Source organism: Vicugna pacos, chromosome 8, assembly GCF_048564905.1.
Source record: "Vicugna pacos chromosome 8, VicPac4, whole genome shotgun sequence".
NCBI classification, from domain to species: domain Eukaryota; kingdom Metazoa; phylum Chordata; class Mammalia; order Artiodactyla; family Camelidae; genus Vicugna; species Vicugna pacos.
In genome coordinates, this window is record NC_132994.1 from 18,740,018 (window position 1) to 18,758,595 (window position 18,578).

The 18,578-nt window shown below is 42.9% G+C and overlaps 1 protein-coding gene across 1 annotated transcript; it reads right to left on the minus strand.

Annotated features, from left to right (window-relative positions):
• Positions 1 to 1,143: 1,143 nt before the first annotated feature.
• Positions 1,144 to 11,827, minus strand: LOC140697656 (putative ankyrin repeat domain-containing protein 26-like protein). Its single transcript, XM_072965603.1, has 5 exons — positions 11,321 to 11,827; positions 8,884 to 8,998; positions 8,553 to 8,726; positions 4,404 to 4,510; positions 1,144 to 1,570 (listed from the first exon to the last, which is right to left on the minus strand). Exons 1-5 carry the CDS (start codon positions 11,539 to 11,541, stop codon positions 1,495 to 1,497), a joined length of 693 nt encoding a protein of 230 aa, XP_072821704.1. The 5' UTR covers positions 11,542 to 11,827; the 3' UTR covers positions 1,144 to 1,494.
• Between the last annotated feature and the right edge of the window lie 6,751 nt (positions 11,828 to 18,578).

An 18,578-nucleotide genomic window follows, 5' to 3' on the forward strand; every position in this document is an offset into this window, starting at 1 on the left:
ACTGTCCTTCTCTCTGCTTCCCTGGCAAACTTCTCGCCCTGCATGCTTCCCTCCAATGCTGCCCACTTTTTCAAGAGCCATTTCCTCACCATGAACTTAAAGCATTGGGCACATATGAAATACCAATGAAAGATACAGAAAGACACTTATGAAGCCCTAGGGGCCCTGGGACACAGGGAGCAGAGTCAACGAGAGGGACTCACAAACATGACGATAAGTGACATGCTCCTGGGGGGCGGGGCTGCATTTTAAATGTCTGCATTTTGTAACATCAGGTTCGTGCTTAGCACCTATGAGACACTTGACAGCCATTTATCTGGGAAAAAATGACCTAAAAAGTGATAATAATTATCAGATCAATGAGAATGCTTCCTTTCAATATTCTATCTTAAAAAACACAGAAAACAACCAGGGACAACTGTGTCGTATTCTGATTGCTTTAAGGACAAGAACTACCAGTTCCATCCCTGTGTCTCCCATAACTGGCAACGCCAACCAGCAGAAGCTCTTTGCTTGCCAGGGGCTGGCTGTGTTACAGGGGCCCCCACAGAGCACAGACTGTGCAAGTGCCAGGGCTCTCATCTAGGCGGCACAGCAGTGTTCATGCGCATGGGAAGCATTTTTGTGCTTTTACTGGAGTTTCTTAAGTCCTGTGTTGGGCTATTTGAATATTTATGATGAAAATCTTTTAACTGATGGCAACAGAGCAGCTGGTTCTAACAAAATTAGTTTCATGACAAGTATCGAAAAATAAGAAGAGGAAGAGGGAGGAAGAGAAGGAGGAGAAAGACAAGAATACATCTGGTTGTCATTAGGTCAGCATATCACATTCTGTTCGCACTTATGAGGAATGAAGTTGTAAGAGTGAGACCTGGTTGGTGTAAGGATGGGAAAAATGACCAGTGCTTCTCCACAAGGCACTGCTTTCCGGACTTCTGTACTGTCGCTGGGTACTTTTCAACAACAACCTCTTACTGGTGTGCTGCGCACTGGCTCAGCTTTGCAGTGCTCACGGGTTGCCAAAGCGTTAGAGTACCAGGAAGGGATTACTGACTTCTCACTTTTAAAGACAGTAACTTTTTAAGTGAGATGAGTCACTATGCAATAACTAACCTTCAATAACTAACCTTCATTTCCCCAGTGTAACCCATTAGATCCAGTTCTATGAGAAGTCCAGTGTGTTATAGTGTGGTTGATGGAGGAAATGGACAACAAACTTAAAGATCTGTTTTCCTTCTTTACACAAAGACAGAACATGGGATTTCAGGGGCTGTGTTTAAATACGTGAATTTCTTTCCAGACAACAGTGTCTCAGGGTTTAAATGACCTACAATTAACTTCCTAAATAATCTGGAACAGTAGAGCATTAAGGGAAAAATTAATTGTAAAAATCAAGGTATACATGAAATTCCCACACTGGCTGCTCTGACTGCTCTGTCATGATCAGCACTGCCTCACTCTCACTTTCTCCATCTATGGCAGGACCACAGAGAGTCACTTACAATCAGAAGTCTTCGCCAGGCTGGTAGTTTGAAAAGGTGTTTCACGTCTCCTTTCGTCTTTGTGTTCGCTATGTTAAAAAAAGTAATCGATAAATATTACTCTTGAATGCCAATATGAAAATAATGACCAAACATACTAAACTCTTACATTATTTCATACAATAGCAGAGCTAATATCAAACCTTCAATGGTCCTGTATACCTCAAATTTCTAAGTTCTATACACTTGTTCTTTAACATGTAATTTAAGGAGAAAAAGAAGTCAGGTTAAGCAGTCATGAGTTGAGGGCAGGATAGCTCATGAAGTGAACTAGACTTAGTCTGACACACGGAAAGGATCTTGAACTCAGAAGTCCGAGCTCTGTAACCAACAGCTATTTGTTCCCGGAAAAGTTGTTTCTCATCAGCTCAAAGTGTTCCTCTATAAAACTGGGATCTTGTAGCCTTAATTCCCAATAGTATTCAGAGGATTGAATGACAAAATATACCCCCACAATGCTCCGAGAAACGGTGAAGAAATTGAATAAATCCTTCTTGAACTTTAATGCCAGAACTATTTTAGCACCCCAAATAAAAACCAATGTGTGTTTTTTCATAGGTGCAATATTCAAAGGTGCAGTTTTCAGAAAATGTTCCAAGTTATGGTGATGAGCCATCCTTTTTCAGGGATTATAATTCAGGGCACCTCAGCTATTACATGTTTTGTAGCTGTATTTGTAAGTACAGGACGTCACACAAGCAATGCATGAGAACTATACAAGCTGTCGCCCTGCAGTCTGAGTGTGGGTCACGAGGAAGGCTGAGGAGCGTGGGTCAGCACGGGCATCCTGGGAGGTCACACAGGACCAACTGCAGGGCCACATTCTGTTTTCTTTTCTTCTTTTAAAATGATGTTATTAAAGGTCTTTAGAGAACAACATGCACAGCGCAGACCCAGCTGCCACCGAGACCCTGCTGAGACCAGTTTTCATACCGACGCTGCAGCAACAGAATCGAGGGGAACAACAGAATGGCTAGAAAGCCCTTCTCCCCACCCCAACCCCAGTGACCTGTGGAAGACGGGTGTCACTTTGACCTCAGGGAATCCCTTCGCTTCTTGGAAGATTCCAGAGGAAGAGTACAGAGGAAAGCCCTCAAGGCATAAGACAGGATTTTCTGCTCAATTAAACACTTTAAGACCCAAATAGCTGCTTAGAAAAATCAGTTATGACATTGTTTGTACCCCATGCATAAGGGATACACTTGGAATGAAATACAGAACATGAGGATGCTGAAGGACAAAGGGCTCAGAGGCCCTGAGATAAAGGATCCTGGGCCACTGCTGCATCTCACTAGTCTGGCCTTTGGCGTGATTTCCAGCTCATGATGGGCACAGCTCACTGCCATCCCCCAACTGCCTGCACCCAACTCGGAACTCTCACCTGTCGTGTGACAAGTAACACTTATTTTCAACCTCAGTTTAGTGATCATCGCCATTTTAGTGTAAACACTTACATATTAAAACCACTAATAAGAGCATATCCTTCTACACTCCATGCCTAGGTATCTTGAGGAAAGATATCGATGCCTTGTTGAAGAAGAAGCCTGACCATATTTGGTGATTTATCATTTACAGCAAGCATGAGGGCTGTTCTAAAATCAGGGAAGAAAACTCACCCCCTCCCCAAGGAATTTACTTAACTTACTCCAACAGCTTATTTGATATATTGTACCTTGACCATCTCTGTAAGACTGATCATATACATGCTCAAGTGTTCATCTCGGCAAGTTACCTCAAGGCCAAAAGCAAGCCACAAAAAAGCAGCCCCCTGTCCTCCTGGGGTAACACAGAGACGAACTTGCAGATTTAAAGTCCTCTGATGGACAAGAAACGATGCTGAGGTCACTTATGTCAAGTAGGGAAAGATTTAAATAAAGATTTCCCCATTTCTTGATGAGTCTGAAAGTTTATACTTTAAAATCAGCTAGAGGTCAGGAAAACAAAAGCTGTTTGCAGGCTTCAAACAATAACATGAATAATGAAAATAGTCACGGTTGCAGTGAATCATGCTGAGAAGCATGTGCTTGGCCCTGAATTAAATACCGTATGTATTTCCTTCTTACACACAACCCCCCATAAAGGATGTACTCCTGTCCTCCTTTACGTATCAGGAAACCTATCTGTCGATAAGAAATCATGTTCCTCAGGGAACACACCTGACAAACAGGAAAGCTAGGACTTAAACCTGGTCTGGATCTAAAGCTCAACTCTTTCCTCTTTATCATCTACCACTGCCTTGTCTGCTTTAAAGGAAATGTTTATTCAATCACTAAAGCTATCTTTCCTGTTTCTACCATTATCAATTAAAAATAAAATCATCAAAATGTACAAGAATTGAAAAAGGATAAAAACGGATGAGCCCATAGGATCCGGTAATGGTGATGAACACTCGTGTGTGATAACCTAAAAATATCAGTATTCTTCAAAGAAACTCATTTCAAGCTAATAGTCATCTAAAAGATAAAACAAATTCCTCTATGTTTAACCTTCATCTTTTAAGAAAAAACCTATACACAGTAGAAATATAAACATTATTATAAAAGAATTCAGATATTCAATGTTCTATCATAACATCAATTAAAATTGGAATTCATACTAATAAAATGAAAGTGATTTCCCTGACCTATGAGAAGAGCATATGATCAAAAGAATCAGGTTGCAAATGACATCAGTCAATATTATAAAGGAAGAGGAATCCTGTTCTATTCTGTTCTTTGTGACACCCAGTCGGAATTGCTTTTCTCCCTAACCGAAGATGTGTGGATTCTAAGTTAATCATTTTATTAATTTAAGTTTTCTAACTGATACTGCTCGGGAACAACAGCAAAGTTTTTTTTTTTTAAAGGTAACAAACTACTGTACCTTTTCGTCTTCTCAACTGTAGGCATATGTGCCTGTTTTTCCTTTAAAAAGTCTGCCATTAGCTGCCTGTTGTTCCTTCTGGCAAGTAACAGTGGTGTCAGGTCATCCTGTAAAACAGCAAAAACAGTGTATAATGTACAAAATTACATATTTCAAAACTGAATGTAAAAACTTGTAAGTCTCTGAACATAAACATATCATGTAAAGTAAATACAAAGTAGCCTCTTCCTCCTCACCCCTCTGGGCTCCTACTCTTTAAAACACTCCTCCTTGAGCTCTTCAGAAAGTTCACCGTGAAGTCATTCTCTAAAACTCACTTCAAGCACTTACTGGTTCCAAGAACCTTTGGTTCCAAGAACCTTTGCTTCTGCCAGGCCTTCTGTCGCCCCCTTACTGCTCTGTGACTGCGCTCAGCGCTCTCAGCGCTGCTCCACAGGGAGCCATGTAGCTACTGAGTCAAGCACAACTCTAAGGAGCCACGCGGAGGAGAAAGACATCACACCGTCTGCAGTGAGCATAACCTGTACAGATTTGACCACGACCAACCTCATCAGGTTTAAAGACATTCCGATGGGAATATGATTATTTGCATATTCATGAAAAGAAAAAGGTTGTTTTAAAAATCAACTTATAAGTTCTAATTTGAAAAATTCAATCCCATGCGTGAGATTATTATACAATATGAAATAGATTATAAATTTAATATACACTGACTTTAAAACCTCAAAATCATTATCAAAATATACTGTAAAACAGGAATTGTCAAATCAAATGCGTACAGAGGCAAAGTAGGGGACCCATGTTCAGTGAAGGTCCCAGGTGAGGACGGCAAAGTGGAGAACACACACCCCACTGACTAGGGGCCGCCTCTGCACAGCAGACCACACGGGAGCCTGGGCTCACGGGGGACTAGATTTGTTCCTTTAGTTCAAGTCTGAAATGTAGATTTCTGCACGAGTCTCCTAAATTTTAAACGTTGACTCAACGTGTGGAGGCCAACTGAACATATCCAGGGGCCATGTTTCGTCTATAGCCCACTTGTGTTTGTATGTTTGCTGTGTTTCCAAACAGTTGGGTATGAAGCAAATATTTGGATGTAAAACCTTTCCTTCCTTTAGTAGCATATGTCCTACCAAAAAAAAAAAAACTGGGCCCCAACATGTCATAAAAAGTGCTGTTAAGACTCATAATACCTACTTTAAGAACTTTTCCTATGCCTACTCAGACTACAATCTGTATCGCAGTCTCCCTTATTGTTAATCATATGGATGTCTAATTCATAAGATGCCTGAAACTACATTCTTAAAACAATTCCCTTCTGTTAGTAACCTCCTGGGTTTTGATGTTTAAAACTGCCATCTTGCATGGTGTATTCATTTAGAATGGAATACTACTCGGCCATAAAAACAATGAAATCCTGCCATTTGCAACAACATGCATGGGACCAGAGATTATCATCCTGGATGAGGAAAGTTGGAAAGAGAAAGACAAACCCCAGGTGATATCACTTAATATGTGGACTCCAAACTATGACACCAATGAACTTACTGAAGAAACAGAAACAGACTCACAGATGTAGAAAACAAACTGATGGCTACCAGAGGGGAAAGGTGGTGGAGGCGGGGTAAGTTAGCAGTTTGGGAGTAGCAAATACAAACTACTGCATATAAAATAGATAAACGACACCGTCCCACTATACAGTGCAAGGCCCTGTATGCGACATCCTGTAGTCAACCAAAGTGGCCAAGAATATGAAAAAGTGTGTGTGTGTGTATATAACTGAATCACCGCTATAAAGCAGAAACTAACACAACACTGTAAATCAAGTATACTGCAATTTTTTAAAAAAACCCACCATTTTAATGATGCAGGTGCTCAGTGAATCTAACAGATATATTGCAAGATTCGGTCACACAGATTTAACCAACAGAAGGGTCATGACTTACTATCACTGCACTCAGGAAACCCTGTTGGCCTAATGCCTTGGTTGGTAACAAAAGGTGCAAAATCCTTAAAGGGCTCTACTTATTAAATCATTCACCAGAAGCAAATTTCTAAGACTCTTTGAGTGACACCGAATGATCAGTGATTGGAAGGAAAAAGGAGTTATTCTTCAAGCCCACAGATACTGCCAATAATCCTCGTTTTAACTTGTCAAGCACAGAAGTAGGGATGGATAGAAGTCAGACTTCTGTGGCTGGACAGGAGAGCACTGAAGGACGCCACATCTGTCACACTCCCACTCTTCTAGAGAGGCCTTCTGTTCAAGAGCTGTGAACTGACACGTAGTACACGTAGCCATTCAACAGTTCTCACCCAAGGGCTGTATCAGAATCTCAAGGAAATCTTTCGACTACCCGTGCCCAGGCCTTACTACATTTATTCACTCAAAATCTTCAGGGGATAGCCTAGGCTTGAACATTTTTGGAGATGCTGCCAGGTGATTGTGGTTCACTGGCACGATTTTAGCTGAGAACTTGCACAGGAGACAACCGACCAGTTCGGACTCATCGCTTACCCACGTGGCCAGTTCCTTCCCTCATCTGAGGATTTGCACAGACAAAGAAATGTTGAGACATAAAAGTCACTTAACAAAACTGCATTTCATTCTCCTGGGTAGACAGCAGTACAACAGGGACTACTCAATTCAGAAGCAACTTGATTTCATTATCTCTGCATTCTTTACTTCCCATCAAGACATCCTAGATTTGACAGCCAAGTCTAGACTCTTATCTAAGAGGCTGTTTCTGCCAGAATAGGACACTGGGTCAGTTTGTTATCTGTTCTTCTTATTTCCCACGGACTCACCCCCTGTTCACCACCAGTGTCATTTCCTCAGAGTCCCCATAAAGCTGATGTCTCGGCAAGTGTACAGTTCACTCACACTCTTTCCCAAGATGACAATGTTTCTCCCCAACAAGTGAAGAACAGCTTGCCCAACTACATAAACAGAAGGAAAACAAAAACCTCCTCTTGCTATTTCCCAATTTCCACACTAGCCTGCATATTTCAACTGCTCAATCCATAGTCTGTTTCCTTTTATTTCCCCTTAAGCCTTGGGCAATGAGACAGAAATCAGTTTTAGATAAATTCTTTGTTTTAATAAAACAGAAACTTGTCCATAGCAGCAAGAAGTTGATTACACTGTCAGATGTTTTTGTTTTGCTTCAGTGTTAAGACAAAGTCTATTTCCAAGGCAAGTTTTGCTTTCTTTGATTTTTACACCAAACAGAAAAAAAAGTGAGTGGGTAAAAACTGAAAAGAATTTTTTTTTACCTGCAACAAATGCAACGTTTGCACAAATATCTGCCATAAATAAACAAAAGAAAGCTGCACCTTCTAATGCTTCTTTGCAAATCTCATTATTTAAAGTGAAATCTTAGACAAGTTCTTTCCAAACATTTTCACTCAGGAAGTGCCTGAGCCTCCAATATGTAAAACTGCACCTACTATGTCAGCGGAGGGCATTCCTGGCAGGGCTGCAGTGGCGGGAGGTAACAGATGTCCTGGAGCAAAAGCAGGCGGACCAGCTTTGCCATCACCTGCTGCCCACAAAGAGCCACAGCCCCACTGAGGAGCTACACCAGGCTAAGCGTGGAAGACCCTAAGGTGTACGTGGTGGGCCACATGGACACCAGCACCAGTGAATGCCCTTGCCGGTTGTCAAACATGACCTGACTGACCTCACTTGCCCTGATCCTATTACCGGGGGTCCTGGGGTGCTCAGGGCCTGTGGCCTGCTGCCTCCCCTGCCCATGTGCACTCACCCAGCTCCCCTGCTGCATACTGAGCCTCCCTCCTCCCACCCATCCCCAGTAGCCACCCCGCCTCTTAAGGCAGCCAGCCCTCATCATCATTTCACTCCCCCCAGGCCTTCATCTTCTATGGCCTCTGAACCTACCACCCACTCCCAAGCACTTCCTAATGGGGAGCTGTTCCTTCCAGGGTAGCACAGGTGCTGGGTGACAGAGCTCTGCCTTTCCTGTGGGCATCACCTTTCTCTAGCCCCTGGCGTTGGCTTTGGACTTGTTTCCATGGTAACAGGGCCTGATGTAGTCTATTCGGTACATGTATTAGAAATAAAACACCTGTGGCTAAAAAAGAACCTGTATTTGAAATACTTTGTCAAGAAAGCGAGTGGAGCTATACCTGATTTCTCATGTCCATGTCCGCGGCGTGGGACAGCAGCTTCTCCGCGATAGACGCGGTGTCGAGGCATGCCGCATAGTGGAGTGCGGTGTTGCCAAGCACATCTGCGGCGTTGACGTTCGCTCCACTTTTCAGGAGGATCTCCACGCACTCCTCCGCCTCGCACTGTACGGCCTGTCGGTATCATGCCAAGAAACAGACTGTAAGTGCCAGGAATTCCAAGTCAACATGCCACAAGTCCCAGCGGTTCATTATGCTTAAACCAAACCAATTCAGTTTTAAGTCATTACATGGACTCCACCTCATGTGGGCACGGCTGGCTGCTACACACCTTGATCAGCGCCGTCCTTTTCTTCCTGTCCCGGGCATCGATCTGGCAGCCTCGCTCCAGAAGAAGAGTCACCACGCCTCCGTGGCCATTGGCAGAGGCCAAATGGAGGGCCGTCCTATGAACGGGAGACAACTTTTTAGGACATTAGAGCGTAGTAGTTCAAACATACAATTACTCATATCACTGGAAACATTCAATAGCATGCTCTTCCTACCCCTTTAAAAGAAATACTCAGTTTCCTTATGCAGGAAGAACACTATTTATAAGCTCTTATTACTCACCACATTAAAGGAAGAACAACCTGTTTGAATAGTAAGCATGACCTCGAGATTCAGCTCAACTTGGGCCGGACTTCTACTTTAACTGTCACTTACAAGCTGCCACTTAGCCTTTCTGTGCCTCAATTTCCTCATCAACCAAACAGGGATGAAGTAGGAGTTATCTCACAGGACACGGCTGTGACGCTTCAGTGAAAATCCATGCAAAGTGTTTGCAACAGTTCCTTGCACAAGTAACAGCTCAGTTGCTGTCCGACAATATAATCATGACTCTCACTACTATTTTACAAAGACAGCATTTCAATGAAGTAAAATGGTATCACACCTACTTTGCTTCTGTAAGGATCAGAGAGAACACTGGACTTCAATGATTCTAAGATGCTCATTTTCTCACAGTTTAACATCTCTGGCATGGGAAGGCAATTTCAAATTCATCATGTCTTACAACCATAATTGGTAGTATTTTTTAAAACTGTTTCTCATTTTTCCTGTTGGTCTAATTATTGGAATATCTTTTGGTCTCCGGTTGCATTTTTATTGTTGCGGAAGTATAGTTGATGTATAACACGGTGACAGAAATTACAGGTGTACAGTTCAGTGATTCACAACCTTTCAAAGTTATACTCCACTTGGAGTTATTATCAAACAGTAGCTATACTCCCCGTGTTGTACAATATATTCTGGTAGCTTCTTTTAAATCTTACAGTTTGTGCCTCTAAGTTCCCTACCCCTATACTGCCCCGCCCCGCTTCCCTCTTCCCACTGTGAACCACTAGTTTGTTCTCTGTATCTGGGAGTTGGCAGCACTTAACAAATTTCCTTATTGGGGCATAAAATAGTGGGGCATTTGACAACCTATGGTGCCTTTCAGTAAGTGCAATAATGGTCCATGCCGCAGGTCTACTGCAGTTCTTGTCACACGGGTGGCATTTAAATCAACTTTAGACCTTAAAAACATGATAGGCAATATTGTAAATCAACTAGACTTCCATTGAAAAATTGTGAGTTACACATGCTGTTTTGAATTCTTGTGATGAAATTCAAACATCTGTGTAGTAGACAAAGACAAAGCGTTACCCTTCTTGATATCAAAATGTGCTGTAAATTTCCACAAATTACTGATTTACCAACAGTTGAAAAAAACACATAAATGAATGGATTGGAACATGCCCAAACACCCAAGTCTATGTAAGACTTTAGAACTTGTTACTGATGAAATTTCATATAAGGGAAAGAGAAGTTATTCATGCGTGATGGAGAAACAATCTATTTAGAGGAAAGTAGCTAGATTTTTATCTCACATACATAAGTGTAAGACGTATGGATAAACATTTTTAAATATACAAAGTGAGAAAAGTACCAGAAGAAAACATAAATTTCTATCTATACATTTTTTATGCTGACAAAGACATTCCAAAGAAGGACTTCAAAAGCAAGAATTCTGGAGGTTGATTGAACAACATAAAAAAAAATTAAAACCCTGTAGATCAGAAAATAAGATTAACCAAAAAAACCAACAATGTGCCTTTAAAAGATGTACAGTGTATTTGTGTCAGACAATATGTTCATTTTTACTGACAAGTCTTTGAAAGCAACAAGCAAAAAAAGCCTGTAATTTGAATTTGGTTTATGGAAAATTCAATAAATATGGGAAGACCACAGATTTAAAGAAAATGAGTCCACGTGTTCAAGAGCACAGCTATCTATCTCCCCACTTCAAAGTTGTCCTCTAAGGTCCTTCAGTAAAGAATGTATGTACAAACGTGTACACTGATATAAAATGGATCTTGAATTTTATCCCAAGAAGTTTTATCCCAGAGGCTCATCTATCATGGCAATTATTTTTCTCATTACACACTTTCCTGTATATAAAAGTGTACATTCAAAATAAGATGCCATTTTTATCTTTATGTTGAATCTGGTCTCTATTATTACTGCCATGCAGTTAAGTCACTGAAAAACTGTCAGGAAAGTGCTCTCTAAGGGGAATTATGAGTGGGTCCAAAACCAGCTCAAGCTTTAGCCGCCTATAAAGTTTGCTGGCCACTGGACCCCACGCTGGTTTCCAGGAGCCTCAGAGGGAAACTGACAGCTGGGCCAGGCCCCCGGCCCCCGGCCCCTCCCAGACCCGCCCTGCCCTGTCCTGCCACCCCTGTGACCTGTTCTTTCTATCACGCTCGTCCAGGCCATTCTGTCTCAGGAAGAGTACTCGCTGGACCTTCCTGACATCTCCAGCACAGGCAGCTCTATGGATCTTTTTTAGGTCTCTCCTGTGAATGTGGTAGCCAGGCTGCGAGTTCCTGCGGTCTCTCTGAGGGCTGATGGTACAGCCCACAGGCGACTCGCAGCTCGCACGGCAAACGCAAAAAAATCGGCTCATTATCTCTACAAGTAGGCTTTCCACCACCACTGGGGTCTGGCTGGGAAGCTGTGTCCGTTGGATTCTATCCGTACACAGTAACCGCAGCCTAGCAACGCTGATGCAGTGCCCGTGCGCCTCGGAACCCCGAGCCCCTACCCGTGCGCACAGAGGCCCTGAGGCCCAGCACGCCCCGCCCGCACGTGCCAGCCCCAGGCATCTCTGATCTCTGCCACTGCTTCTGGGCCACACTGCTTTCCTTTCAAATATTGCTGCTACTTGGCTGGCTGGTTCAGGACATTTGCAGAATTTAGACTCACCCAAGAAAGACGTGTTGGCATGTGACTGGTCATGGAGTGGTGTGGAGCTTCAGGATGCTGAGGGCCTCATCCCCCGGAGAGCTCCCCCCGAAAACTCTTTCAACCTCCTTGCCCTTCAGTTTATTCCTGTTGTCAACTGAAATAAAGTCACACAATGAGAGAGTTCTGGGTGAAGTCATATTGGCGGCAAAATGAAAGCTCTGAGAAATTCTTCCAAAGAAGCAAAGGGAAAACAGGCCTCAGGACTGGGAATGGGGGCGATGGGTTGATCAAAGATAAAATACATTTTGTGTGAAATCAATCCAGAATACCTGAAAGAATTTCACATGTTGTAGATCTTGAATTTATCATTTTAGCCACCTAATAAATCCTTCAGTGTAAAACATGCCGTTGGCCTGGCATGCAATCCTACTTGGCATATCATCTCCTCAGAAGGATAGTACTAGAAGGCTAATATCCTTCTAAGAAGGGCAACACTAGAAGAACAATGGGAAAATCACTACAAACAACCCCTCCTGGGGTCTGCGGGTCTCCAGTCTCCCTTCATGCACGTGGCCAGGCCTCCAGCAGAGGGCTCTCAACAAGCAGTGCCCACCTGCTGAGTATCACGGGGTCGAGTCCTGCTAACAGGCCTTCTGTTGCCAGCATCCCTCAAGCATGCCGAGCGGAGTTGGCCTCACACAGCAGCACTGGCTCTTCCTTCTCTGGGGAATGCTTTGCTGCCTCATCTTTGGACGGCTGGCCTGTGTCATTCAGATTTCACTGTAAGTGTTAGCTCTTCAACCTCAAGTAGCTACTAGTTCCACTCTGTCAATGACCTCTCTTTGAATTCTTTGCCAGACATATCTCTGACATTTTTCTTATTGCCTAGTGTACTGACTGATACATTAACCGTCTCTTCCTAGTCCTACCATAGCATAAGCAACATGAGGGAAGGGAACTCTTCCTTTTGTATTCCCAGTGCCTGGCATACAGCAGGTACTCAATAAATATGTGTACAACGAAGGTCTGAATGAATGAATGAATGAATGAATGAATGAAAAAAGACCACCACCCTACCTACTTCACAATTCTGGCTCTATTTGGCCAAATGAATGACCCATGAATGACAGTCGCAAAGTTACTAGCCTCCGACTACAGGCTAAGTGAATAGGATGACCCTCCATACCTCCAAACCACTTTGAAAAGTGTATACAGTAGATTTCTGAGCCACACTGGGGTAAATCCACATAGAACAGAGTTGGCCCTCTGCATCCACAGTTCCTCTGCATCCCTGAACTCAGCCAACCACACTGTGGAGTACTGTAGACTTAATATTGATGAATATCTGCATATGAATGGACCCATGCAGCTCCAACCCTTGTTGCTTAAGGGTCAACTGTATTATAGGTCAGTTGACAAGGTGATCAAGCCCCCTCTCCTCTATGAAAGCATCCTGGAAAACTCAAGGCCTCACTGGTTACTCACTGATTACCCCCCTTACAATCAGCCCTTGTCCAGGTCAGCCACCCAGGGAGAGCTGCCTGCCACTCATCCCCTCAGATCCAACACCTTACAGCTCTCTCTGGTCCAACCTGACTCCCCAAATTCTAACTTCTGGTGTCTCCTTACCCACAAGGCCCCATGGTCCTCTTACTATTTTATCAGAACCCCCACAGAGACCTCTGGCAGGCTGGTCTACTGAAGCACCTTGGCCCCATCCCTGGTCTTCCTCCATCACATCTTATTGTTTCCAACAATCTAAGAATGCTGCAAGAAACACTGTCCCATAGTGTTCTGAGCATGGACCCCAGAGCCACACCACCTTCGGGTAACTAAAGGGAAGTTATTTAACCTCGTGATGCCCCAGTTTACTCACCTGTAAAATGGAAGTGATAACAGTATGGGTTATGTGAGAATTAAATGAACACATAAAAACAGTGATAGTTATCATTAGTACATAGATTTTGGTTTAGGATAAACAAGTCTCTACACACTGAGGGAAACCGGAAGAAAAGCTCACATTAAAATAATGTCTTTACTAAGTTTTCTAATTCTTAACTTTGGGAAAGTTAGCAAAACCACTAATAGCTTGCCTCTAGTGACATTGAACTCATTCACTAGGAAAATAAAAAGTCAAAAGGTTTACGAGTTTGAAAAGCGTTGATTCAATTTATACTTTATACTGAGCAAGCATTTTCCTATCACTTTGCATGAACTATTCTAATCCTCATGAGTTTGACCGACAGCAAGCATCCCAGACTCTGCAGACGGATCAATTCGGTCACACAGAGGTCTTGCTAGAGGCCCCTAATGGCAGTGCAAGACTGAGAGTGGGACTTCAGGTGGCTGGCTTTGGGAGTTTTTGAGGAAATCAAGTTTACATTACAATTAGTCACAAGGCCTCACAACTTTTCATTTTCTCCTAAGTATGGACAGTAAGAGCATGGACCCAGGGGCCAGACAGGGAGTTGAAATCCCAGCCCTGCCACTCACTTGCTACGTGATCCTAGCAAGTTAGTTAACTTTCCTATGCCTGAGTTGCCTCATTTGTAACAACACAAGGACAATCACCACACTGACTGTGACCAGGAAAGGAGATATTAGATGCAAGGTGCTTAGGACACCGCCTGCCACATAGTGAGCACTCAACTGATGTTAACTGTTGTTATTAGCCAGTTGTAGATACAGAGCATCTGGCATCTGCAAACAGTATCAGCCTCTGCAGAAGGCAGGGCAGAGGACTCGCCGGTGTGGCATTTCTAAGGGGCCAGCAGGGCCTCCCCATGAACACACTTCTCTCCTAACCCCCAACTACTTGCAATGTTAAATGCACTGAGAAGGTCCCCGCCACACGGCACCATGTGCGTTTTTGTACAGACTTTCTCCATGGTGCGGAGACTTCCTTGAGAGCAAAGGCCTGACTTCCTCCACCTCCTCAGCACTGGACCTGACCCCGGCCCTAAGAGATGCTCCATGAATGTGGAATGTATCAGTGGACACTCATTTTAAGTGGCTTTAAATTTCACGTCCCTTCTGAAAATACACATCCCTTAATGAACTGAATGAACAGAACTCCTCAACAAACACCTTCACGATGATTACTGAGCACTGAGCTGAGGGAGGACAGTGACAGCTTCCCACTGCTTGCAGCTCTGGCACATTCAGCCCCGTGTAGTCCCACAATCACAGAGACAAAAGTCTGTCCATTTTGAAACAGTCTAGGGTCAACTCTGACTGAAGAAAACTAATCAAATTTACTTTTACAATTAAAAGTATGTTTCCAAAATGCTTACCTTGCTTCATAAATGAAAGAGAGGGCTTTTTCTCTTAAATCCGGTCACTTGTTTCTCTTTAGTCAGGTAATCCAAAACATAAATATATGGAGCAAAATTTAGCATGTTCTGTTCACCACAGCCATGAGGCATCCAAATTCGTGAGGCAAAGCCATTTATGGAAGAACCAAGAATATCTGCTGAAAGCACAAGATATTTAAAATGTTCAGCAAATCCTCAAATAACTGTACCTACTGGTGGCAAAGAGACTCCCTGTGAGAGCAGAAGGCACCTGACCCAGAAGCAGTATTGTTATTCCACTGCCTGGAGCAGAGCAGAAACTGCACATCAAGCTTTTAGGAAAACTGGCCAAATGAGAGGTACTGAACTTGCAGGTTATGTGACAAATTAGGAGACTTTCAGCTCAAAGACATGGCATATTTTAGCAAAAAGTAAGTTTAAAAAAATTCTCAGACAAAAATTTCAGGAATTAATCAAGAAACCATCATTCTTACATAGAAAAAAAGGTTTTATTATTAGTATTCTTCACAGGAATAGAATTTTATTCTGATTTCCTTACTAATACACTACAAGTTCTTGAGAAATGACATTTCTAAGAGCAGGGGTTGTGGTATGTTTCAATGTGCTCTATTCAGCAACAACAAAGCAGAGCTAACAAGTGTTTCAAGCATTTCAGTGAATCTCAGGATGAAAAGGGATTAGAAATATTCTTCAAAGTTAGTTACTTAAAGTTATACAAAACACACACTTTACCCGCATTCTAACACCATAACTCAGGAAAATATATAAAATTTTACACATATAGAGGCTGAGTTCTAATTCTGACCCCAGTATGGTTAAACTGCATAGGATATCCGTCATGTGGCTTATTTTAGAAATTTACACCCTTCCAAGTCCAGATACCTAGTGAAAAGCTGCTTCTAAAATAAACTGAATCCACAAGAGAGAAAGAGCTTCATGTGAGTAGGCTGCAGCCGTGCGAGCGTGTGTCTCAAACTTTAGATGTTAACGCAGTGAGGTCCACACCGCTGCAGGCTATGCTTTTAACTATTATTACCACTGCAGCTTACGTTTCTAATATGCAAAGTGAACACAGACTCTCAAAAATTTACAACAGGCAACAAACTAACATTCTTGCATCTGGAGTAACAATAGGGGTTTTTTATTTCAATAAATAACCATGTAATGGTAAAGCTTTAAAATCCATTACTGAAATCAAGCTTTAGAATGAAACCTCATGGCAGTTCAATAACCATAGGCGGACTCATTCCAATGTGAAGAGCAGTGGTGTCATTTACAATCCGAGGCTTCTTCCTCTCCTGTGTATGTGTATGTATGCGTGTGTTATGGGTGTATGTATGTATGCGTGTTATGTGTGTATGTATGTGTGTATTTGTGTATGTGTGTTATGTGTTTGTGTGTATGTGTGTATATCTGTGTGTGTGTGTGCACCTCAACCACGCATGTGTTTGCTGCATCACTCAGCAGCTTAACACTGTGGGAGGTGCTAAGGCATCTCTGAGCATCCCTGAGAAGAGAGATTATTTAATTTTTTTTAAGAATTTTATCTAAGACTCCCCAAAAAATCCTCGCAACTGGCTGTTGGGGGTTATAATAAAAAGTGTGACACCTGCAAATGAGATTTAAAAGAACATCTGAAAAAGTGCCCTCGGTTCTGACACCTCAAAGACCTAACAAACTACTTAGATGTCTTTAGACACACGGCCTTCAGGTATGTGTACAGCACAACTCTATAAATAAACCACTTGCGTGGAAGCTCTGTTGGACAGTTGAAAGGACTTTTAGGTTGGCTATCAAAAGGTAGCTAGGAGAGGGGCACCCAGCCAGTGGGCAGCCCCTGCCATGAAGGTTACTTGTGTTCTGCACAGAGAATGGCTCAGGCAGCAGTGCTCAGCATTTGGTGATCAGAAGCACTCATGGAAACTTTTCAAAATATGCAAGCCCAGCCACAGCCCCAGAGACTCTGAGCAGAGTGACAACAGAATCCAGAGCTTCGTGTGTTTGCAAAGCCCCAGAGACGGTGCTGGCATTCACCAGTGGTCAAGAAGCTCTGCCCTTAGAATAACCCCTCCCTCCAGCCACAGGCTAGTCTGGGAGCTTGTGAGACGTGCATAATCTGAGGCCCCACCCCAGGCCTCCTAACCCAGACTCTGCCTTCACCCAAGCTCCCCAGGCGCTTCATGCGTGCTGACGACTGACAAGAACTGGTCCAGGACACACAGCCTTTCTGTCTTCAGCAGTGGGTACCAACTAAAACCACTTTGCAACTACTTCTCATTAGGACTAAGTAAGAAAATACACCTGCAAACTGATGAAAAATATATATTATTATATGCAAGTAAACCAGCAGTGATGGTGATATACTCTATTCTTACCACCTGCAGCTGATCTGAACTCTCACAACCGCTCACTGTATGAGAAGGGAGGGAGAAAAGAAGTTCTCAGGGTAGTTTGTCACCTGCTGTCCATCAAGTCTAATAAGATGGATTGTGAATAGGATTTTTCTATCCCTTCAGCCTGTTGAGAAAAGGAACACAATTAACACGGTCTCCACTCATCTGTTTACAGAGAACTCTATGCAGATAGTAAGTCTGGCCTGTGCGTGGTTACATAAGTACCCACCATGTCTTGATTCTTGCTTCAAATTTGTTGATAAATGTTTACATTCTAGTTAAGCTGGACAAAACATTTCACAGAATGGCAATGGAAATAACAAAGAATAAGATGAAAAGGTGGTGAGAAATCCTCTTAGGTGGGTCCTATTATCATCAAAAGAGGCAGGTCAAATGCCTTGTCCAAAGGCACCCTTGACAGAGCAGGCATGCGAACCCAGGGCTGTCTCACTCCAGAACACAAGCGCTTAACCCCTATTCTGAGCCATCTGTTTGCATACTCTCTTCTCTGAAAAACATCTACAAAATCTCTTCTACCCGTACTGAGGAATCCCAAAATTCAGAATCTACATGACAACTTGGCATGACTTAAGAGGATCCCAACATCACACAGATTGTGAATACAACTGACTTGCTTTCTAGTCACCTTATAAATTTAAAGGAGACACTGGCAGTTACTTCTAAAACATACATGGGATATAGTTTTCCATTCAGATGGAAAACCATCAGGCATTGCCAGGAGGGTGAAGAGGATCTACTAGGTCTTGCCAATAGATTTAACCAAGAGAAAAACCACTTTCTCTTTCCTTTTCAGTTATGAATTTCCATTTCATTTATTTAGACTTCAAATCCTTACCTTCACTAAAACTCTTTGGGTGACGGCATCAGAAGCACCAAGTGAGACAGCTGTGACTGTGACAGGAATTTGTCCCAGGTGTGCTGGTGTAACTGGGAAAAGAAGAGTTGCCCCATCCTCACTGGGAACCAGGACAGTTTCTGGGGTCCTGGGGCAGTGATTTCATCTGAAGCTGTCAGAGTATCAAAATCAT

What these genes read in the sequence shown, in the direction of transcription:
- LOC140697656 (XM_072965603.1), bottom strand. Translation starts at nt 11,541, where the DNA reads ATGAGCCGATTTTTTTGCGTTTGCCGTGCGAGCTGCGAGTCGCCTGTG. An exon ending in AAAGGACGGCGCTGATCAAG is followed by an intron (nt 8,727 to 8,883) that starts GTGTGTAGCAGC and finishes TGATACCGACAG; the next exon opens with GCCGTACAGTGCGAGGCGGA. An exon ending in ACATGGACATGAGAAATCAG is followed by an intron (nt 4,511 to 8,552) that starts GTATAGCTCCAC and finishes GCTGTTTTACAG; the next exon opens with GATGACCTGACACCACTGTT.